A 24,040-nucleotide genomic window follows, 5' to 3' on the forward strand; every position below is an offset into this window, starting at 1 on the left:
CTACCTCTGAGTGTTAGACCTTTAGTTTATAATGCACTATTTTTATCTAACCTTTCGTATTGTCATCTGGTATGGGGTACAACAACATGGTCAAATACATATAGGCTACAGAAAAAGGTCATTCGTATCATTGCAAATGCCCCCGTTTATTGCTCACACTCAACCTTTTTTTCGCATCATTAAAAGTAACTCCAAGAAATCTCAAAAGAAAACATTTGACAGAAGTCTGTCTGGTTGGGAAAATTAATTTAGTAGAAAGATGACTGACGCCAAACAAGTTAATTTTTGAAAAAACACGACGTTTCGGGACCGGCTCGGTCTCTTCTTCACGGTGTGACTACGGGCGAGGCGCAGCTTGGCTTTTTAAGCCCTCGTGCTGAATACCTCCGGGTCAATGGCCGCAAACCATGGATGTAAGACGAAGGAAGTGTCCTTAGGGAGCGATTAACATTCCTTCGTGTCTGTTGTATGTGCCACGACTCCAGCAGAAGCCTCCTGCGCTGGTTAGCTTCGGTCTCCAGGACAATAGTGCCGTCAAAGTCAATTCGGTGGTCACATTCCTCGCAGTGGTCGGCCACCGCGCTGCGCTGACGGTTCATTTGTCGGACGTCCGCTTTGTGTTGCCTCATTCTTTCGGCGAAGTTATTCGTTTCCCCCACGTACGAGGCCGGGCAGACTGAGCAGGGAATCTTGTATACAACCCCTTGGGCGCTTTCTTTTGGGTGACGGTCTTTCGGGTGGGGGAGGAAGCGTCCGATGGTGGTAGCCGGTTTGTGCGTTGTTAGCACCCCTTCTTTACCGAGAATTCGAGCCAGCGTCTCGCTCACGCCTTTCACGCATGGTATGCAAACACGTTTCCGGTTCTGGCGCGTGCGTGGGGAAGGAATAGAGCTGTTTTTGTTTTTCCTTTTTTGTTTTTCGCTGACGCGTCTGATGAATGAATTGGGGTACCCATTTTTTTTTTTTGAGATCGGTGATTACTCGGTTCTTCTTTCTTTTTTCTTCACGCGAAGAAGAGATCCGATACCATAATCTCCGCTTGTCTTTTAAGTTGATTTATCTTTCTGCCCCCCTAACTAAACTAGGCAGTTATAGAAACTTAGCTGAGGCCAATATGTAGGCACGCGTACACTTCCATTTTTAGAGGCCCGTGTACTGTGTGATGTCAGTGCAGGTTAAAGAAGCCCAGGTGGTAGAAATTTCCGAAGCCCTTCACTACAGCGTCGCTCATAGCCCCATAAACCATAAACCAAACTTACATTTTTATTTCCGTCTGAAGTGAATGCAGACGACACAACGCAAGTGTAGTATCGGGCACGAAAGGCCAATCTAAAATTTTCTATCACAGAAAGGGCGTCTTAAGTATCGTTCTTGCAGTCAGTGACTACTTCTGCTAGGCTTCCACGACAACATTTAAACTTATCTCGCCCCCTTTAAAGAATCCTATAAAGCTGAGATCATCTAGGATACACCAGAACAAGCATTGCCACTGTGTACTTTCACCAGCCGTATTCATCAATACCGTATTCTCCTTTTCATCATGAATTCGCACAAATCGGATATTTGGTTTCTTGTAGAGGCTGTCGAGAGTGCAAGAATAACGAAAGCCGATTTGAAACCTCTTTGGATACCCCTTAATTATCATAGCCATAGTGAAATAGACATCCCTACCGGGCACCTGATCTATATGCGCTTAATCTGGCTGGTATCGCATACGGCGAATGCAATGTTACGCTTTCGAAAGGAAGGTTGTGACATACCCAGAAACTCCGGAATAACGCATTTTCAACGGGAAATTGTTTATGAACGGGATGCAATTTTTTCATATATCGTAGCCATCAATTTATCCTCAGATATCCCATCGGCAGGCCTGAGTTTTTTTTTCTTCTTCCCTATCGTCAGAGACATTCTCAATTGATTATCTATGACAGTCTTAACTACTCAGTGCGAGCGATACCCCAACTTTAGAAGGAAGATTTTTCTGCGCGAAAACAATAAAAATTGCCAAAATATTCCACTAACTTTGTAGCAGAAACACTAGTCATAAATTAAGCAATACATTTTATTCAATCTAAAAGTGAACGTTAAAAGCTTGAAATCCTTACCGGTAGCTTGTTGGCAGCTAAAGCCAGAAAGAAGCTGAGCAACACTAACCCTATTTTCAGATAGTCAAGGAAAAACTGCAAGGAAATCAGCGATACCAAATATTTTAACTTATGTCAAGGGATGAAGTGGAAATACCGGCAATGGAACAGAAGATCACCTGGCGAAGGAAGCGCAAGATACTGGACAGAAAGAAAAGCTGCCAATAACTAAGCAATTTATAAGAAAGCAACTGAAGATGGGACTTGCACATAAATGAAATAACATCTGGCAAAACGAAGGAAAGAATACATTTGCATTCAAGTGGGATACGAGCGCTAAGCAAATACCAGGAAAATTTCCTACAAATCACTACCTATCACAAACCGTCACTGGACACAGACGATTTCCATTTTTATTCCAGCGAGTCAACATTAGTGGAGAGTGCAAATTGCCGCTGTGATGCTGAAGTACAAGACTTCGACCGTGACATGCAGAATTGTGCCTTAACAGAACACGAAAGAAACATATTGACAGGAAAGCTGGAAAAAACACAGAAAAAGAAAACCTGTGAGAATAAAAGATCAAAAGCGAGTTATAATATTACAGGACGGGTGAAGAATATACTGGGGAAATCATACGAATAACAATACCTGCGTTGACCTCCACTGTCACTCCTGTGACTGCAAGGCAGAGTGCTTGCATTCTTCCACGGGGCCAACATAGCAAAAAAAAAAACAGTCGACAAAGCACAATCGACGGGCATCTTCCAGCCACCACACGCGTCATTGGCATATCACATTCGAAGGCAAGCCGAAGAAAGCGTATTATGGCACAGAGGGAGCGGCGAAAAATCTACAAATCAAGAAAACCAATCAAGAAGCTTCGCAGCTTCCAGGATTTCCCATAGTGTAGGCAGCCGTCGCGGTGGCTGAGTGGTTATGGCGCTCGGCTGCCGGCCCGAAAGACGCGGGTTCGATCCCGGCCGCGGCGGTCGAATTTCGATGGAGGCGAAATTCTACAGGCCCGTGTACTGTACGATGTCAGTGCACGTTAAAGAACCTCAGGTGGTCGAAATTTCCGGAGCCCTTCACTACGGCGTCTCTCATAGCCTGAGTCGCTTTGGGACGTTAAACCCCTACAAACCAAACCATAGTGTAGGCAGCAAACATTGACAACTAACCGGGATCTACCTAACATTTAGTAAATTTACGTACGGAAAAGACATTCTCCGCATGAACGATGACTTCGACAACGGAAGAGGAATAACAAGAAGGAAGAAGAAAACATGACATTGGACGCGCATGGGGCGTCAAGTAGAAAGGCTAACTTTAACACGTCTTTCCTGCTTTCATCTTCTGAACAGTTTCTCTTTTAAACTTTATCAAAATTGCTTTCTTTTATTGCCTTCGCACTATGCCCCTTTCTTTCATTTTTAATTAGATTTTCATCAGCCGCGCTGCGGAACGGAATGATGGTAATTAGGATCCCACCACGCAGAAAGATGTTTTAAGGCGAGAGCCTTTAATGGCTCATACTCTCGGTCGAGATTCTGTCCGTCCGTTACATCACCAACCAGAAGTCACGGCAACAGAAGTGACGTTATACCGTCCGTCCGTTACGCTCTTCAACTCGATAAGGAAAAAATCGTTGTGCACGACTGGATTCGTAGCACCGTCCTTCCGCTCCACAGTCGAGCATGCTAACGACTACGCTACTTCCTGCAAGCGCAACTAGAGTTCCCCTTGTCTAGGACGCTGGAAAGTGCGGAAAGGCGTCGAATGAGACGCATGCCTGCCAAACGCCCTCCAGTGTCTCCAGCCTTTCAGATTCACAGACAATTGTGTACTCAACATCTTAACCACACATATCATTGACACAAGCAGCAACACAGCGCTAAAGGCGTTCGCCTCATCGCACTTTAGGTCAACAAAGTGCCCCTCTCAAATTTTTCTTATCGAGTTGAAGAGTGTAACGGAGGGACGGACTGTATGACGTAACTTCCGGACGTACAGGATCTCGACCGGGAGTATGTGCCATTAAATGCTTTCGCCTTAATACAATGAGTTTCATGGGCGATGCCCACACACACACACACATTGGCTGGCACTCGCATCGCCGTGAGTATACGCACGTGAAGTTCATGTATTGAACACACGTATATGCTGAAGGAAGAGCATGGTCGTTCTTCATATTGCAGTTCTATGCTTCAGTAACTAATACAGGAGCTTATGATTCAATTTACGAAATTTGGCTGCCCTAGACGCGCTGTATATTCCAAAAAATGTGATCGAAATTGAGACCGGAAGACTCCTCCCACTGGCAGCGACCGCCATATTGAATGCTGTCGTGTCGTCACCAGGGCGTGCGCGGAGCAACGTCGTCTGCTCTCGTTGCTGTAATATGCGCAGCGAGGTCTCATTCCCCCTGTATTTTCGCGGGTGATCGAAGTAGCAGTCGTCCCTCATATATGAGTGACTGGTGCCGCAGAAGCGATAATAACAGTAATACAGTTTTTCTTCGGTATAGGTAGGGTCATGCGACGGTGATCAACGGTCGGTGGCTGATCGGTATGCAAATGCCGTCGCTGACGCACTGGTCTGTCACGCTAGAGATGCCAGCACGATCAACGACTGCGTATCGTAGTAATGTTAAGAGTAAGCTTAGTGGGAACTGGCAGAATGTGGTGGGGGACTACAGTATTTCCCACTCAATTTAATCCAAACGCCAGAATATTTAATCTGAGTGTCATTCAATTTAATTCAGGTGCAACAGAAATTAATCCAAGCGCCAAAGCATTTAATCCAAACGCCAGCGAATTTAATCGTCATGCATTCTAACACTGGACCCCTCAAACTTAAAACGCGGTCTACAAATCCCAGACGCGTTATTGATGAGTTGTTACTGACGAAGCATTAGACACCCAATGAGCGAGTAATAATAACTTTTTAATCATAAACAAATAAGGGCCAGGTTTTTATATCACCCACCACATCAACCGAAGTACAGGGTGAGCGCGAAGCATATTGCAGATATGCATCGCAGGTGTCTTGCAACTCGCATCATCATGTCACACCTTTGTTATCCTTATAAGATGAGCGACTCACTCTAAGGTTATCACGAAGAGGGTGTCCGATATGTTGTGGGGTTGAGGGGAGATAAGTACGTTCTCCCCACTCAATCGCGGCTGACACGGTTCAAAGCCGCCTGGACCCCACCCCGTGATCGCGTACGCTACTGAGCGCACGCCGACCACGGCGGGCCTTGCTCTAACGGAACAAAGGAACGACACATTGGCTGACACAAACAGGCATTTATTGCTGCAGCAACAATAACGCCAGCTAGCAACAAGGTACGCTAATGAATCAAGGTCGTCCTACTCACCAGCAAGTTTCCGAGCGAATGTTCGCCCACGCTAGGGCAAGGGATACTCCGAAGGCCGGACGGGACGAGTATACGGGAGCGTATCTCCCCGTCGCTTCCTCGCCCCGCTGGCGAAGAGCGGAGCCGCGAGCGACACGTCCGCTCGCGCCGACGATCCCAGCCGAAGAGACCTGCCAACACCCTCTAAATACTTTCTTCAGGCCTCTCCAGGCCCTCCTTTCCACACGCGCAACGTCACGCCAAGTGTCCGGTCAGGCTGCTCACCAAGCGCGGCTCCGCTCCGCTCGGTTGTCTCCCTCGATGTGCTCGCGCTTGCCCGGGCAAGCACAGACACGAACGCAGTCTTGCAGTGAGCGTCTAGCTGCTGCTTGAGTCTTTCAGCCTGGCGTTGGGTGCATTTCCGTTCGCTCCTCGCACGGCTGTGTCTGTTTCGTGTGGCCGTTTCTTGTGTGGCGTGCGTACCTGTGCTAGCGCACGAATGGGAAACTGATTGCCTGCCGTGTAGCGAGTGCAACTTCGTGAAACATGGGCCGGTGCTGTGTTCCCGGGTGCCGCGGGAACTACCAGAATGGTCCCAAAGTACGTGTTTATTGCTTCCCAAGAGACGAAGTACGAAGAAAAGCCTGGTTGCGAGCCATTCCACGGAAGGATTTCACACCTACAGAGCATTCGAGGGTAAGACTCTGAAATATTGCTTAATAGGCGCTGGTAATTATCTTAGTTGTGAGCTGTCGCTCCCGGAAAGGCATGCTGTCTTTGTAGGCAATGATATCACTTCTTACACTTATGTATGAATTGTCCAGGAAGCATTTAGTTCTGTGGATGTGCATAAGGCTTGTGTAAAAGCTGTGTAAATATGTAAAAGCTGTTCACTATTCAGACTCTTTTTACTTAGTGTTTTAGGCAATGGAGAGTCATGGCGAATGGCCTTGCTTCATTTTCTCGTGCAGGTGTGTGAACTGCACTTCCACGCAGGCGACTTCATTACGACGTTGTCACACCAAGATGAACTGACAGGGAAAATAATAGAGGTGAAGCGTGACAGGCTACAGTTGAAGATTGATGCTGCGCCTTCTGTTTTTCCAAACTGCCCAAAATACTTGTCCTCAACGCCTGGACGGAGTGAATCGCCAGAGACGAAAAAAGCAAGAAGGGAAAACGCTGCTTTGCAGGAGGCTATGAGGAAGTCACTTCAGTCTAATGAGCTTGAACAGAAAAGAAACAAAGTTTCATCTTACGAGGAGTTCAAATCTAAGTTGCCTGGAATCTGCAACACGAAATTCTGGACCGTTTCTGTCGATGAGCAGTGCGTTAGGTTCCTTCTCATCGAGAATGATCCTTCACCTAATGTGAAATGCGCCTTGGTAGTTCTCCCTGATCTGTCACTTTCTGTTTTCTTGAATGGAGTGAAGCTTCTGTCGCTTCCTTCAGGCAGGATTCTGCCAGCTCAAGTATGCGACACCTCCAGCCTGTCCTTGCTGCTAGAAGAACTCGAGATAGGCTTGCATAATATACCTGAGGTGACGAAAGAGTCGAAACATACTAAAGTATTGCAGTTTGTCGGTTCACTGCTTGCAGACCTCATTGAGGACAGTGATACGACGAAAGAACAGTCTTCTTTGCTGAAATTTCTGGTTGAGCAGATAGAGCTTCTCCTCGCGAAACAGCATGTGTATAGCGCAGAGCTGCTGGTATTCGCCAGTATTTTGAATTCAATTTCTCCTCACGCATATCACTTCACAAGAGCTGCATCAAGAATCATTCTGCCCCATCCTTCCACACTGCGCCGTGTTTGCTCAAATTACAAAGCTGACCCTCTTGTGGAGCAAAATCAACCGCACTGTCTCTCCTACATCCGAGAACGAGTCAAATCAATGAAAGACCACGAGAAGACAGTGACCCTGATGATCGATGAGATCCACATAAAACCATACTTCGACTACAAAGGGGGCACAATAGTAGGATCGTCGGTTCATTCAACGGAACCAGCAACAACAGCCCATGTGTTCATGGTACAATCACTCCTTTCTGCAAACAAGGACGTCATTCACATATTACCTGTGAGCAAACTGAGCGCAGAAATTTTGCACGAGCATGCTAAGAACATAATCATTAATGTTGAGAAAATGGGGCTCAAAATTATCGCTGTGATAACGGACAACAATGCTCTGAACCGCAAGATGATGTCGTTATTTGCTACAAGTCCTCAGGTGAGCATTGTCTATCCCCATCCAGCCGATAACGCTCGCCCTCTTTTCTACGTGGTCGATCCTGTGCATCTCTTGAAGTGCATTAGGAACAATTGGATTAACCAGAAAAACCCTGGAACATGCCTCTATTTCCCTGAAATGGACTTGAGTGGAGCAATGCCCGAAGGGCCTCCTCGTATGAAAGCTGCTTCTTTCGCAGCTGTGCGGCAGCTTTATTCTTCAGAGAAGACGTCGCTTGTGAAGGCTGCTTACAGACTGAACGCAAAAGCCGTGAATCCAACCTCAATGGAGCGGCAAAATGTAAAGCTCGCTCTCGACGTCATTAATCAGTTTGTTTCAAATGCCCTCAGGACACATGGTTCCGCGTTCAAGATTCCTCAAGCTGAGTCGACTGCTCTTTTCATTGACGTTATCCTCACATGGTGGCAAATAGTCAATGTTAAGACCCCTTGCAAAGGCCAGAGGCTAAGGGACAGCATGCAAGACCCTGTAAGGTCTGTTGATGACACACAGTTAGCTTTCCTGAGCGGCGTTGTGGACTGGTTGGACGCTTGGGCAAGAATAAACATCACCAGTGGCTCGCTGACGAAAGAGACTCACAGTGCTTTGCGACTGACATGCTATTCTCTGGTAGAACTCTCGCGCTACTGCTTAGAAGAACTTCACTTCAAGTACGTACTGCTGGGCAAATTTCAGACGGATGCGCTAGAAGACCGGTTCGGCCGTTACCGCCAGCTGGCAGGATCACAGTACCACATTTCCGTGCGTCAGCTCTACGAATGTGAGAAGAAGCTTCGTCTTCAAAAACTTTTGACATTTCCACGCGAGGAAACAGAGTTTGAAGACGTAAGTGAGGATCTTGTCCCATGCAACTTTTCTGTGGCTGTCAGCGACGACGATATTACACACGCCCACTCTGACATGGATGCTATTGTCTACATTGCAGGATACGCTGCTCATGCTGCTTTAAAGAAGCTTTCATGTTCTGCTTGCTTCAGCACATTGGTGATTGAAAATCGAGAGATCGAAGCGGAAAATACTGCCATGATAGCTAACCTGTCGAGAGGAGGGCTGAAGTTTCCCCAGCCATGCACAGTTCACATGGTACTGATGACTAAACTAGTTGCAGAGAAGTTGTCTTTTGGAGCAACCGCGGAAGATTTTCTCTCCTGTAGAAATCAACGTGGTGTCGTGATTTCACAGACGATTTCCCTCCTGGACGAACACGACATTGAGACATGTGAAAATGGCCACACTGCACAAACTCTCCTGCGCTTGGTAGTACGCGTTGCAACCAACGTTGTTCTAAACAACTTTTGCAAACTAAGAAATGATGCCATACAAGACAATGCGCAGCAGAAGGCCGCAGCCCGGAAAGCAGCAACGCTTAAGAAGAAGTAAGTTTTATTCCCAAGCAATAAAAATGCTTTGCGCACACTTCATTGCTGGTGTCTCGTCGTTTTTTATTGTAAGGGTCAGATTAGCTGTACAAATACTCAACAGCGCAACATTATTGTGAGTGTCATTATTGCTGTGTGTGAAAGCTTTAAGCAAAACACAATACAGAATAAAACTAACACAATGCGCAGTAGACGGTGTTTTTTTTTTTCAATGTTCACGAACTTCTACTTTAACAACTAGATATACGCATGTGCGGTCTGTGCGGATGGATTTTACCGCACGGCAGACATCATGTACGTGATAGAACCTAATAATTAGATGATTAATTGAAATTAACTAATCAATTTTTTATTATAATGACCAATAATGCGAAATTGGCGGCCGTATGCTAAATTGTTTATTATAAAAAACTGTATTAGCAGCTCGAACTTTCTTGACAATAAGGTGTTCTGCAATAAAAAAAATATATAAAGCAGATAAAATGATAGCCTAAGGCGCGCACAAACTAGCGAATTTCTTTTCTGCAGCAACGACAAAAATGAAAATGAAGGAATCACTTATAAGGCAGCTACGTACGGCAGTACCCGAATAGTGCAGACGGGCGCGGCGCGCTGAAATCGCGGAGCGCGGGGCCTGCACGGTCCCTTGGCGTGACGTCACGCGGCCGGTGGAGAGGCCTTAGCATTGAGAGGGTGTTGGACCTGCCCCCTTTCCCACGCGCGGGCTTTTAGCAGTCTCCCGCGCAGCGACGCTGGTGCCCTCTCTTGCCAGTTAATGTAACTGACAAGGAAATGCGTTCCTCCTCGAGGTGAGACTGCTGCTGCACGGTGCCTCGCGGGAAAGCAAACACAGGGGCTGCAGGGCAGGTCCCCACAATGTAAACACGAGGACATTGAGGCCGACATTCATCACTTACTGTGCGACTGCCCAGCTCTCAAGCCTACAAGGATCCGGCACCTGATGGTAGCAGGTCTTTCACTAAGCAACCCTGCTTCATACATTGCCTGGACGCAGGGACCGTACCATCGTTCTCTACTGGTCTTCATAAATCAGCTAACCTTTTTCCATTCATTTAATCTCTACTACATCATTCATCCCACCTTCACCCATTATTAATGCCCTGGGGCAATAAATTTCGCTTTAAAAACTCCCCGTGGTCCGCCGATAGTCCAGTCACATGACTTCGCATCACTTGCAACCCACTGCAGGGTTGCCATAATGTCTGGTCATGATGAAAGTAGGTTCCTTGTGCCGTCACAACTTGTAATGATGCGGCGAAAGCGTTTAGAGTTAGCGATAGCGATAACATTGCAATAGCGACTTGATGTGATGCATGATACTGCAAGTCGCGTGAGACCGGAGCGTGGACTCAACGAAATAGCTGTGTGCAAATGATAGCCGTATTGTCCAGGGAAATCCGACACCAATGTTGTTGGGTCGCGAAAGTGCCTTCCCTTTCCTGAAAGTCACGTGACTTTATAAGGCGGGAAGAATTGTACATCTTTGTGCAGTTTATTAGTGTCATGTAGGAACACAGTGAATTTGCTAGCTGAAGGTGTGTCGAAGTGATAGCGTCATTACATTTGACATAACGTTTCGTTCCATACCCCTCATGACTTTGGTTGAGAATGTGGGACGTCAGGTTGCAATTGATGCGAAGTCATAACGTTAGAGTGAGTCGCTCATCTTATCAGGATAACAAAGGTGTGACATGATGATGCGAGTTGCAGGACACCGCCAATGCATATCTGCAATATGCATCGCGCTCACCCTCCAGTACTTCGGTTGATGTGGTGGGTGGTATAAATACCCGGCCCTTATTTGTTATGATTAAAAAAGTTGTTATTATTACTTGCTTATTGGGTGTCTAATGCTTCGTCAGTAACAGCTCATCGATAACGCGTCTGGGATTTGTAGACCGCGTTTTAAGTTTGAGTGGTCCAGTGTGAGGATGCCTGAGGATTAAATTCGCTGGTGTTTGGATTAAATGATTTGGCACTTGGATTAATTTCTGTGGAACCTGGATAATATTCAATGTCACTCAGATTAACTATTCTGGCGTTTGAATTAAATTGAGCTTGAAATACAGTAGTTGGCATGACATTCTATAAACTTCAGGGGCCAGATTACGCAACTGTGACAAATTCTGTCGCAAGTTATTGACAGTGACGTAAAAATGACGACACGATAAGATGTCACCACGTGACGCAACGAGGAATCAGCCAATTACAGCAGGGCGGCGCCCCGAGAGCATTCGAGGGACCATCTGCTTAATTTTTTGCAAATTGAAGTAAGAAATGAGCAACGATGAAAATAACTAATACTTTATTTTGCCAAAACATTGTGTTTAGTTTGAAAATATTAAGCAAAACAAAAAGCGTTCGAACTTGTGCTATTAAATTGCCTGGTGGGTAACTTTTAGTTTGTGTTGTTCGGCTCCTTCGATTGATGACAAAAATGCCAAAATGAGAGGCGTTGCAGTATGTGACGAGTGGTTGTTTGTTTCTTTCCCCTTGGGAAACAGAAGACGACCACGAAGTGACATTTGCTGGGAAAGATAAAGTTATTTGTCAGCATAAGCGTGTCTTAGTTATATGTAGCTGTGCGTCAGAGGTGGCGACGGAACCCACCCCTTCTGCGCACTGACTTTACAAATTGCCTCCAACACCCGCTGTACGCATTTGCTCACCGCCAGTTGTGCGATGCAGACGTACGCCTCATTACCAACGGCAGCCTGAAAGCCGCCCGTGGCAAAGAACCGCAGTCCACATAGCACCTGCCGCCGCACCAACAGCGCACTCGCACGCAAACCTCCCAGTTCATCGGCGACTTCGTCACATAACCACTCCAGTCTGCTTCTCCAGTCGAAAAAGGCGCCGAGACAGCTCGTCCGGCAAATCAAACGTACAGGAACACTAATCAAACGCGTCTTCGTGCGCCCTCCTTCGCCGTTGCTCGCGCCAGCGCAGCCGCCTCAGTCGTATCGCCGCGTACAGCGCCGCAATTTTCTGTCACAGAGGCAACGATCAAATTGATGACCTCAAAACTGTGACAAAAAAACTGTCAAATAGCGGCTGCATAATTAGGTGTGAAACGTCATCACTTCTGCCACATCCATGACGTCACCTGTAGCCACCCATGACGCTAAAAAGCAAAATGGCCGCCGGCCACGACTGACCAATAGGAGCGAGGGTTATCGACAGCTTTATGACAAGTTTTTGACAATTTTTCTAATTGACAGTTACGTAATCTGGCCCCAGAATTTAAAACTTATTGGACCTCATGCTAGCCACGGCGACATACGCGATGTGCATGCACCAGCGAACATGTGCTTTCAATCGGTGCCTCCGCATATAACCGATAAGCGAGGCAAGTGACACGGGCAGAAAACGTCGCATGACGGTGCCGCTCGCCGCCGTCGCCTGGGCCATGTGCGGCCGAGCGAAGGCTATGCCTGGTGAGGGGTCGGCCGGAAAAACTGCGCTTGTGTACATTACCCGTATCGGAAAAAGCGAAAGGAGCGGCTACATATCATATCTTCACACTTTCTTACTAATCAGTGAGGAATTTTTGCCTTATTCTTGAATTTCGGTCGACGGGCCACCGGCCCCTTTCGTGACAAGGCCTAGCGAGTACGCAGGATTCGTGCGTGAGATTTCGGCGACTGCGGAGAGCGAATTCGCAAGTCTTAGCGTCTGCAAATAGCTGTTGAGCGCAGGCTTGGCCACAGTGCCCTCAAAGCGACGACTGCCTACATCGCAGGACGCGAGTGCAGTTAGGGGGAAGTGCAGATATGTGACCCGGTCTGCATAGCATGTGCATAAGGCAGCCGGCAGCAGCCGTCGGCGTCGACTGTGGACAACAAATCTGGTTGTTTCATTAATTCAAGTAATGTCCGAACGTATTTATAGCTAAAGTGCTTTAAAATCAAATACTGATGACATAAGAGGAAGCAGATACAATTAGCAGGAGGCGCCGGTATCCTACGCGAAGCGTTTCCCAAGCACGTGCGATATATAGCATCATCGGCGCTTATTGCAGTGTTATCATGGTGTGTAAATGAGTAAAAGTGCGATTTGTGAGCAAGAGTACGTAATATTTAAAATAAGGAGAACCCACCTAGCATTTTATGCCACGCAAACGAGCAGTACTGTTTGCGCACAGCCATGTAAACAACCTCAGCGCGGGGCTGCAGTTGTCGTAACCGTTGCACTCCTGGGGCACAATGCGCACGCACAGCAAAATGCTAACTGCTGTACTATTATTTTGAAGCACTCATTTAGACGGCGGCGACTATTCATCGGTGCGGGCAGTAAAAGCATTCGAGTCGCATAGGGTTTTTCAAGCGGCTTGGTTCCTGCAAAAGGGTTCTACGAGTCGAAGGAAATGTATGTTCGACTTGCAAACGCGACATGCAGCGGGGAAGTCGTCGCAATCGGCATTTTTCTCTGCTCATTTCGTGCCTCAAGGTTATTCTAGCGCCACCTTTTCATAATTTGAGTTTAATTATCGAGCCGATGATTAGCGGACAAGAATTTGGTAGCTAGCTGCAGAACACTGCGGCTTTCACGGCGCACTTCGGCGAAGGCATGCACGGCACGTGCCGCTTTTCACATACGGGGGCACTTGACTGCTCAAAAGAGACCACACTCATAATTTACGAATAGGATGCTTCTACGCGTAAATAATAAAGCAGGGATGCATCGATTTCGGTTTCCTCAATAATCGGAAAATGGGCGCCACGAAGAAGTACGCTTTCCCAAGGACCACTCAGCTCGCGTACTAAGTTGAAGGCTTCCCAAAAGAGAACACGGAAAATGCATTTTATTTCGCTAAAATTAAAGAAAAAACCTTTTCGAGCGACCGATGTCTACGGTGTGCATGCAACAACTCAACAGCTCGCAGTAGACGACGCGGGATGTGTATGCCCTCTGGCGTCAGCGATCAGAGGTTGCCAGACCAGCAAGCAGTTCACAGAAGAAACGAAAAAAATTCGTTTTAAAAATATTTATCCCACAGAATCAACTGAAAATTCAGGGAATTGTAATTTAAACTTTTGGAAATTAAAGGCGATAAGCAGGGTATGCGTGAAGATAGGCTGTCATGGCCCTTTCAAGTCAGACTACAGCGGGGACTCCACCGCAGGGACAGCTGTCATGGAATTGTGTTGAGCATTAGCTTAGGAGAGCAATTTTCCTTCAGTTTTGCGTACTCAACTGCGGCAGCCTAAGTCTGAATAGACTGCGAGACGCACATTTGTGTTGCCGGAGAAATTAGAAAAGAAAAAATGAAAAATTTCATATCACCTCTTGCTTAATTTAGCAGTGTTCAGAAGCGTAAACAGTCATTTTTATGTCTTGTTTAGAGCGGCCGAATGAAGGCGCGCCTCGGTGCCAGAGTTGGCATCCAGACAGCTCGCGCAGGTCTTAACCGGTACATACCGAATCGCTCTCTCTCTCTCAGTACGTTCAAGCCTGCTGCTTACGAGAATTCCGAGACGAAACAAAAGTTGTTTCCTGAATACCTCGTGCATTTGTAAACACTCGGCATCCCAGGGACATGTGGAGTTTCGGCAGAAGTCGACGTTTCTGCGACACACGGTGGTCTTTAGGGGAGTGAGCCGCAGAAAATGGTTGCGAGCACCTCAGAGTCATCGCCATCCTTTTGGTGGGTGACGCGGCCTCCAAAAACGCCTTGCCTCTCTGCCCGCATTTCAATACCACATCTCATCCTGGTCTTCACCACGTGGAAAAGTGTAATTGGTTTATGGGTCATCATCATCATCATCAGCCCTACTACACCCACTGCAGGGCAAAGGCCTCTCCCATGTCTCTCCAATTAACCCTATCCTTTGCCAGCTGCATCCACCCTTTGCCTGCAAACTTCTTAATCTCATCCGCCCATCTAACCTTCTGCCGCCCCCTGCTACGCTTACTTTCTCTTGGAACCCACTCCGTTACCCTTAAAGACCAGCGGTTATCTTGCCTTCGCATTACATGCCCTGCCCAAGCCCATTTCTTTCTCTTGATTTCGACTAGGATGTCATTAACCCGTGTTTGCTCCCTCACCCACTCTGCCCGCTTCCGATCTCTTAACGTTAGACCTATCATTTTTCTTTCCATGGCTCGCTGCGTTGTCCTTGACTTAAGCTGAACTCTTTTCGTTAGCCTCCACGTTTCTGCCCCGTAGGTGAGTACCGGTAAGATTATGCTGTTGTACACTTTCCTCTTGAGGGAAATTGGTAAACTGCCACTCATGATCTGCGAGAATTTGCCATATGCGCTCCACCCCATTCTTATCCTTCTAGTTATCTCCCTCTCATGATCCGGATCAGCTGTCACTACCTGCCCTAAGTAGACGTATTCCGGCACCATTTCTAGGCTCTCGCTGCCAATTGTGAACTGTTGTTCCCTTGCTAGGCTGTTGAACATTACCTTGGTTTTCTGCATGTTAATTTTTAGACCCATCGATCTGCTCTGCCTGTCTAACTCGTTGATCATGATTTGCAGTTCACCTCCTGAGTGACTCAGCAAGGCAATGTCATCAGCAAACCTCAGATTATTTAGGTATTCTCCATTTATTCTTATTCCCAACTCTTCCCAATTCAGGCCTCGAAATACCTCCTGCAAACATGCGGTGAACAGCATTGGCGAGATCGTGTCTCCTTGCCTGACGCCCTTCCTTATTGGAATTTTATTGCTGACTTTATGGAGGACTATAGTAGCTGTGCAGTTGCTATATATATCTTCCAGTATTTTGACATAAGGCTCTTCTACCCCCTGATTACGCAATGCCTGTATGACTGCTGAGGTTTCCACTGAGTCGAATGCTTTCTCGTAATCAATGAAAGCTATATATAGAGGTTGGTTATATTCTGCGCATTTCTCTATCACCTGATTGATAGTGTGAATATGATCTATTGTAGAATATCCTTTACGATTTATCCTTTACGAATATCCTTTACGGTTTATGGGTACTGTTTGATAACGTGGGTGAACACAATTTTACAAAGGGGGATCATGAAGGGGACCAGAAGAAATGAGAAAAGCACGGAAGACAAACACGCCGGCGCGCAAGCACCCGGCAGCTAATTTCCTTTCGCGCAGAATAAGTGACTACGGCCAAGCGAAGGGCACAGAAAATCCTGAAGCGCAACACGCAACTGAACACAAAACAATGAATGTACAATCAATTTGTATTATATATTATTATCTTATCATTATGTATAATTTTTGCCAATGGACCCAAAGTATGCGAGTTCCTTCGCCAACAGATGCACTGGAACATCCCTGACACAGGTATACGGCCATCAATGAGAACGAAGAAAGGGTTGTGTTGTGTGTTGTGTGTTGGGTTTTATGGCACATAGGCAGCTAAGGCCATCATGCGCCAAACTCAAGGTGTAAAATTGGCTTTCTGTAGAATGTTTACGAATATCAAAAAATGCCGATGGCGTTGATGACCTAAAAACATTGTGCTGCCTAGTAAAAGAAGAGAAGAAATTTGGAAATCGCTAATGGTAAAAGCCTTAAAGAAGGTCAGGCAGCCTTAGCGGCTATCCTTGGCTAGGCAAGGATCCTGAGGCTCCCAACCAATCAAATAAAAAGCCTCAGCCTACTTCTCAGGAATGAGAAAGTGGCTGAGGTGTATCATGTAATAAAGGGAACCAGTGGTTCAAAAATTACAGTTTTTCGAGGACGCCCGCTGCTTTTAAAAAGCTAAAAACGGAGGATATGTTAACAATGGCATTATCAGCTAAGAGCAATGTTGGGTGAAAAGGAATGTATTCATGATAAAATTGAGTGAAGTACTTTTTTCTTAGTTTTTCTAGTTTCACACATGAGAATAGAATGTGGTTAACAGTAAGTTCTTCTCCGCATTCCTCGCAACCAGGTTTATCTTGTTTTGTTAGTAGGAAGTTGTGCGTGAGGTGCGTGTGGCCTATTCGCAGACGGCATAAAACCACTTCTTTAAAACGTTCCTGGTGCACACATGACTTAAATTCACCCAAAACTGGTTTTACAAAGTGCAGTTTATTATTCACTTCGCTGTTCCAACGCGACTGCCATTTTTGTCTTAATTTCTGTTGAACTAATTTCATGCAGTCATTAAAGGGTATATCTACTTTTTTTATTTCCTTGCCCCGAGCTTGAGCGGCACACAAATCTGCTCTCTCATTTCCTTTTATTCCGACGTGGCTCGGGACCCAGCAGAGTTTAATGTTTTGTCCTCGAGCTGTTGCTGTTACAATGTTGTGTATGATGTCCCCAAGTATGGGAGTGGTTGCGTTTCTAGAGTGGAGGGCTGAAAGTACACTTAAAGAGTCTGTGTAAATAATAGTGTTTTTGAGGTTCTCATTTAATATTTTTTTGTTGCCACACATACTGCGTAACATTCTGCGCTGAAGATGGATGCGCACTGTGGAAGTCGCATTGCTGTCTCCGAATTTCCTCGCACCACTGCGCTTCCTACGTAAACATTCGTTTTTGAACCGTCAATGTAAAAGTCCGTAAAACTACTGTATTTTTCTTCGAGTGCAAGGAATTCCTGTACTATATGTTGTTTTGGAGTTTGTTTTTTTTGGAACTGCGTAAGGGTAAAATCACAGATTGCCGGAAAATTGTGCCATGGAGGCAGTGGAGCTCGTCTTCGAGCAATGGCAGGTAATGTGTCCAGTACTCCGAGGTTCTGACACATCTCTTCAAAACGCAGGAGGAGTGGCCTGATAGCTTGTGGTTTGTTGTTAAAAAGTGTTCTTGATGGGCACTTTGTGACTATGGGGTAACATACGTGTTTGGGAAGCGAACGGATTTTTAAAACGTACGAGCACGTGAGCATGGTTCTTCAGTCCTCGAGTGACGGTTCGTTGGTTTCTACATAAAGACTGTTAATGGGTGATGTCCTGTAAGCACCAGTGGAGAGACGCAAACCCAAGTTATGCACTGTATCTAGTCGTTTAAGGTATGATGGTCTCGCTGACCCATACACTATACATCCATAATCAAGGGTAGAGCGTACTACAGAGCGGTAAATTTTTAGAAGGCATGTCCTGTCGGCACCCCAATGTTTTCGTGACAGTACTTTGAGTATGTTGAGGGATCGGGAGGCTTTCTTTTTCAGTGCATTTATATGAGGCAGGAAAGTGAGCTTTTTGTCAAAGGTTACGCCTAGGAATTTGTGCTCATTTTTCACCGGTAGCTGTGTTTTGTTCAGGTGTATAAATGGGTCAGCCTGTAAGCCTCGCTTAATAGAGAAAAGAATGGCCACGGTTTTCTGTGCGGAAAACCGGAAACCGTTCTCGTCTGCCCAGTTCACCAGTTTATCCATTGTCAGCTGTATTTGTCTCTCGCATGTTACCAGGTTTGAGGATGTGCAGGCTATTTGCAGATCGTCAACACAGACGGAATACATAATGGCCTTCGGTATTACTTTGGCTATGGAATTTACTTTAATCACAAACAATGTCGTGCTCAAAATACACCCCTGAGGAACCCCGTTCTCTTGAACGAAGCTCCTGGACACGGTTGATCCTAAGCGCACTTGAAATGAGCGGTCGGAAAGGAAGTCCTTCAGGCAGTTCAACATCCTGCCACGGATGCCAAGATCTGCTAAGTCACGAAGGATGCCGAACCTCCAGGTGGTGTCGTATGCTTTCTCGAGGTCAAAGAAGACGGCAAGACAGTGCTGTCTGTGTATAAAAGCCTCTCGGACAGTATTTTCCAGGCGAGTTAAGTGGTCTGTTGTTGAGCATGCTTTCTTAAAACCGCACTGATGGATGTCAATAAGCTCAAGAGATTCAATCAGAAAAGTTAGTCTTTTATTCAGCACACTTTCGAATGATTTGGCAAGGCAGCTGGTAAGGGCTATCGGCCTGTAACTAGTAGGGGATGTTGGTTGTTTTCCGGATTTCAGGAATGGTACAATAACTGCTTTCTTCCAGGCTTTCGGCAATCTTCCGAGCACCCACACTTGGTTAAAAAGCTTCAAGAGCGCCTCCACAGATGGCTGGGAAAGATGTGCTAGCATTTCGTAATGTATATTGTCAGGGCCAGGTGCTGTCTTTTTTCCGGCCGAGAGAACTTCGTTTATTTCTTTTAGTGTTATTAAACCATTGTACGGTTCTTTTGTGCAGCCCGTTGTTGGAAGTCTATGTTTCTCCACTGCATGTTTATGCTTTAAAAATGTTTCTGTGTAGTGTGAAGAACTAGAAATGTTTGAGAAATGTTCTCCCAAGATGTTTGCCTGTTCCTCTATATTTGTCTGTGTACCTGGAGCTGTTAAGAAAGGAATTGTGTAAGGAGAAAAGCTTCTGTTAAACTTGTGGACTTGTTCCCACATTTTTTTGGACGTAACTGAACTATTTATGCATGATACGTAGCTTCTCCATGATGTTCTTTCGGCATTTCGGCGGATGTACCGAGCTTTTGCTCTCGTCTTTTTAAAGTTGATGAGGTTATCTTGAGTTGGGTATCTTCGAAAAACTCCCCAAGCTTTATTTTGCTTCTTTTTTGCTTCCCGGCATTCCTGCGTGTACCATACCTTGTTGTTTTGTCGTACTATTCCTGACGATTGCGGAATAGCTTGGCACGCAGCATCAATAATGCAGCTTGTAAAAATTTCATTCAGTTCGTCAACGTTAAGACTGTTTGAAAATAATTTCTCCAGGCTAGCCTTTTCTCTAAATAGTTGCCAGTCGGCTAAGTGCAGTTTCCAACGGCGCGGTCTACTAGGGATGACTGATGGTGGCGATGAAAAGTTAATCACTACCGGAAGATGATCGCTTCCGTACGGGTTATCGAGAACATCCCACTTAAAATCGGTAAAAACGGAAGAAGAGCTAAAAGATAAATCTATGCAACTCATTTTTCCTGAGGCTGGAGAGCAATATGTGGGCTTGCCTGTATTGAGTAGGCAAACATTATTGCACAGAATAAAATCTTCTAATATACGGCCCCTAGTGTCTGTCTGTTCACTCCCCCAGAAAGGGGAGTGTGCATTAAAATCCCCAACTACCAGATATGGCTCTGGTAGCTGATTAAAAAGTGATTCTAGGTCATGAAGTGTTACTGTGAAGTGTGGCTGAAGGTATACTGAACATAAGGTAATTGTTTTAAAGCTAATGACGGTGACTGCAATGGCTTCATAATTCGTCTGCAGCTGGATTTCACGTGTTGCAACACCGCTCTTAACAACGACAGCAACACCTCCAGAGAGCCTATCTGCCTGCTCACGGTCACGGCGAAAGACTTTATAATTCTTAAAAATATTTTTTGTAAAGGTCCCAAATTGGTCTCCTGAAGGCACAGTGCTACAGGAGACATAGAGCGTAGGAGATCTGTTGCATCGCTGTAGTTATTTAAAATTCCACGGCAGTTCCAGTGGATAAGGAACGCCATGATTATTTTAAGGAGGAGTGTTTTGAGACCTCAGGTCCCTCCTTGTTGAGGGCCTGTTATCGTGGTCTTTTCTTTTTTCCGGTCAAGAGAGCCCCGTCGCCGTTGCGACCGAGGCGAGCTTTGACTTGTATCCATCGCCTCCATGGAGGCGCTGGAGATCCGCGGGGAACCCGCGGGCAGGGGGGTGGTAGACTTCTCCCGAACGGGGGAAGCCTTGCGGGCTGCCGACTTGGAGGACGGGCGGCCCGTTGTTGGGGGTGGCATAGTAGCTCTCGCTGCATCTGCCAGGGGCGCGGATGGCCCTGCCTCAGCCTCACTAGGTGTGAACTGGGCAGGTGCCTGAGACCGGTGTGATGCGCCGCGCCCGCGCACCACATCGGCGAAGTTTGTGTGGGGTGTTAAGGAGAAAGTGCCTTGCGACATTGCATAACGCTTTCTTGCCTCTTTAAAAGTGATATTATCTTTTGTCTTTATTGTAATGATTTCCTTTTCTTTTTTCCAGGCAGGACAAGACCTTGAGTAAGCAGCGTGCTCGCCTTCGCAGTTTGCACAGCGTGGCGCGGCGTCGCAGCCGTCTGATTGGTGGTCATTGGAGGCACATTTAGCACAGGTGTTGCGGCCGCGGCAGCTCTGGGAGCCGTGACCGAACTTCTGGCATTTGAAACAGCGTCTAGGGTTGGGGATATACGGGCGAACGGAGATTTTTGCATAGCCTACCTCGATTGACTCGGGTAGGGTGCATGAGGCAAACGTCAGGACCAGGTGTTTTGTCGGAATCTCTTTGTTGTCTTTGCGGATTGTAATTCTGTGGACGTTGGTAACATTCTGAGGGTTCAGTCCTTCAAGCATCTCTTCCTCTGTTAGGTGCAGGAAATCATTATCTGAGATGACACCACGTACTGTGTTCAATGATCTGTGCGGTGTAACAGAGACAGGAATATCGCCAAAAGTTTCAATGTTTGCAAGCTTTGAAATCTGAGTTATGTCGAGCAGTTCGAGGAGGAGGTCACCACAAGCCAACTTTGTAACTTTGTACTGAGGGCCCAGGGATTCTGTAAGAACTCTTGAAACAAGGAACGGGGATATTTGTCTGGCTGGCTTTTCTGTTTCTTTACTGTGGACGATGTGGTACTTCGGAAAAGTTGTCTTCTTTTTGCTGAAAAACTGTGTTGTGACATCGGTCCGTCCTCTTTTCAGAGGGCGATCATTATTAAGCAGGGAGGAAGCCATAAAAAATTTTGTTCTTCGGCCTTGGTGCCAGCCGCCCACCATGGAGCCCAACTAGGGGACAGGACAGGAACTTGAAAACAAGTCCTGCCCACGCCAGCTGTACACCATTGCTATAACCGAATATGACGAAACCCAGGATAGTTCGCCACACAGGGTTAACCCTAGCCGCCGGGAAAAAGGAAAAAACCAAGGAAGGAGGAGGAGACAGGAGAGTTGTAAGAAAGATGATAGGAAAGTAAAAGATGGAGGGGAGGATAAGGAAAAGACGACTGCCGATTTCCCCCGGTTGGGTCAGGCCGGAGGTGCCGTCTACAGGAAGCTGGGGCCAAAGTGGTGTGTTGCCTCCGCCGAGGGGCCTTAAGGGTCCAAACGCTCGGCATCGGCTCAACCACCAGGATCCCCTTTTCCCCGGACACGGCGATGCCACGCACGGCGAGGCGCGGGTGCTCGGGTCCGTGGTGATGCACAGTTCACCATCATCCCCTTGCGGGGATGTCCCTGCGGATGCTCGGGAACCCGCGGTGTCGCCACTCACCGTCGCGACGCCTGCAAGCTGCAGGCGCCCCCCTGCGGGGGGAAGAAAGGGTTGAATGTTTTGAGAGGTAGAAGAAGAAGAAGAAAAAAAAAATCCCGCAAGTCTTAAGAGGACGAAGAAAAAGAAGAATCCCGCACGTGCACCAGCGTTCTACGGCGGTAAAGAAAGCTACGCACGCTTCTTTCCCGGGAAGAATTTCCAGTACCGAAGATGTGGACAGTGCGGCTGGAAGGCGTGCCAGAAGTCGCAATCCACACGGCTGTCCCCATAAACGGCAAGATCTACTTTTTCGACCCCTACTGCAAGTACATGGACTGCACAGTGCGGAAATCCATCGACGTTTACGTCTTCGACCCTGCGACCTACCAGTGGAACCAGCTGCAGACGCAGACGCTCCCGAACGGGAGGCCCTGGCATAGCGACGATGGCCGCACAGTCGTCGCCTACAGAGAGAGCGCCTACCTCTGGAGCAGCCGGGCCTTCTTTGAAGCAGGTAGCGTAGTTTACCGCTTCGACACTAGAACAATGGCGTGGAGTAGCCTGAATGCGTCTGGCCAATTGCCAAAAATACGATGCGGCCAGTCGGCTTGCTTGGTTGGTAGTCGAGTCTACCTCTATGGCGGTTGGCCTCTATACGGCCCTTCCTTGCCTCAGATACATTTCCTCGACCTTGAGACCATGCAGTGGCACAGTGTGCCAACAAATGGAGAGTTGCCGGAGAACCGTTCGTACCATTCGGCGACAGCCATTGGGGAACGTATGTACGTGTGGGGCGGATGCAATCAAGTCTCTGCCGGAGGTGTCTACGCCAGATCTCTGGTGTTCCTGGACACGTCCACCTTGACATGGGTGCGCCCCCGCGTCGATGGCCGTCCCCCTCAAGGGCGCGAAGATCACTCGACATTCGTCTACAATGGAGAGCTGTATATATTTGGAGGTGTAGACGTCGACCAGGGCCGATACTTTCGTACCATCCACAAGTACAACCCTGAGAAGTCCTGCTGGAGCGTACTAACGCCTAAGCGGTCAGGCCCGTCGGCCAGGAGGTTCCCGGGCTGCTGCGTCATTGAGGACAGGGTGTTTATTTTTGGTGGTAGAGGCCTGGAATCCAACGCAAGGGTCGAGCAGCAGGTGGAGTCTGCTATAGATGAGACTTCTGCAGTGCTCGAAGTGGGGCTGACGGATATGCACGTACTAGACTTATGCCCGACGTTGCAGACGATGTGCCTTATGGCTGTCATAGACGCAGGCGTGCATGTCAGCCATTTGCCGCCGGCCATTAAAAAAGAGATGATAGCCCTGACAAGCTACAGCAGCACTTCGTCATCTTAGCCTGCGGGCTTAAGCTGCGCACCAGACTGACAGGACTCTTTCGATGAGGCCATAGACTGTGGTGACGGTGATATACGCGGGCCCTGTGCCGACGCTCCAGCAAATAAAAAAATTCTTTCGAGTAAATCCCCATGATACTGGCCCATGCGTCTCGAAAAACCGGTCGCCCCATCTCGCGACAGCCGGTGGCGTGGCGGCGCGTAACTCAAAGGCGATCAAAAATAAAAATTAATACCTCGTCGCGCATAAAAGTTATAAATTAGTTCCCTAGCCTAGATGTTAAATGCTTCGTAAAGTTTCTTTTGGTAGAGTTTCATCAATGTAGCTTACACCCTGCGTTTACCATGCGCAATGAGCTACGATAGCATGGGGCCTATATGGCGAAGTCCTGTTAAATATCCCACGTGACTTCACTTTATCGCTCACCACAGCCATAATTTACAAAATATCGACAAATTTTCGGCAGCTTC

At 47.1% G+C, this 24,040-nt stretch overlaps 1 protein-coding gene across 1 annotated transcript; it reads left to right on the top strand.

The window, feature by feature from the left end:
- The first annotated feature begins 22,448 nt into the window (after positions 1-22,448).
- Positions 22,449-23,570, top strand: LOC144117209 (kelch domain-containing protein 3-like). The gene has a single exon (XM_077651231.1). It carries the CDS (start codon positions 22,449-22,451, stop codon positions 23,568-23,570), a length of 1,122 nt encoding a protein of 373 aa, XP_077507357.1.
- The last annotated feature ends 470 nt before the right edge of the window (positions 23,571-24,040 follow it).

Source organism: Amblyomma americanum, chromosome 1 (assembly GCF_052857255.1).
Source record: "Amblyomma americanum isolate KBUSLIRL-KWMA chromosome 1, ASM5285725v1, whole genome shotgun sequence".
Taxonomy (NCBI): Eukaryota; Metazoa; Arthropoda; class Arachnida; order Ixodida; family Ixodidae; genus Amblyomma; species Amblyomma americanum.

Bases quoted from the DNA above. Each gene is read 5' to 3' on its own strand.
- LOC144117209 (XM_077651231.1), top strand. From the start codon at position 22,449: ATGTGGACAGTGCGGCTGGAAGGCGTGCCAGAAGTCGCAATCCACACG.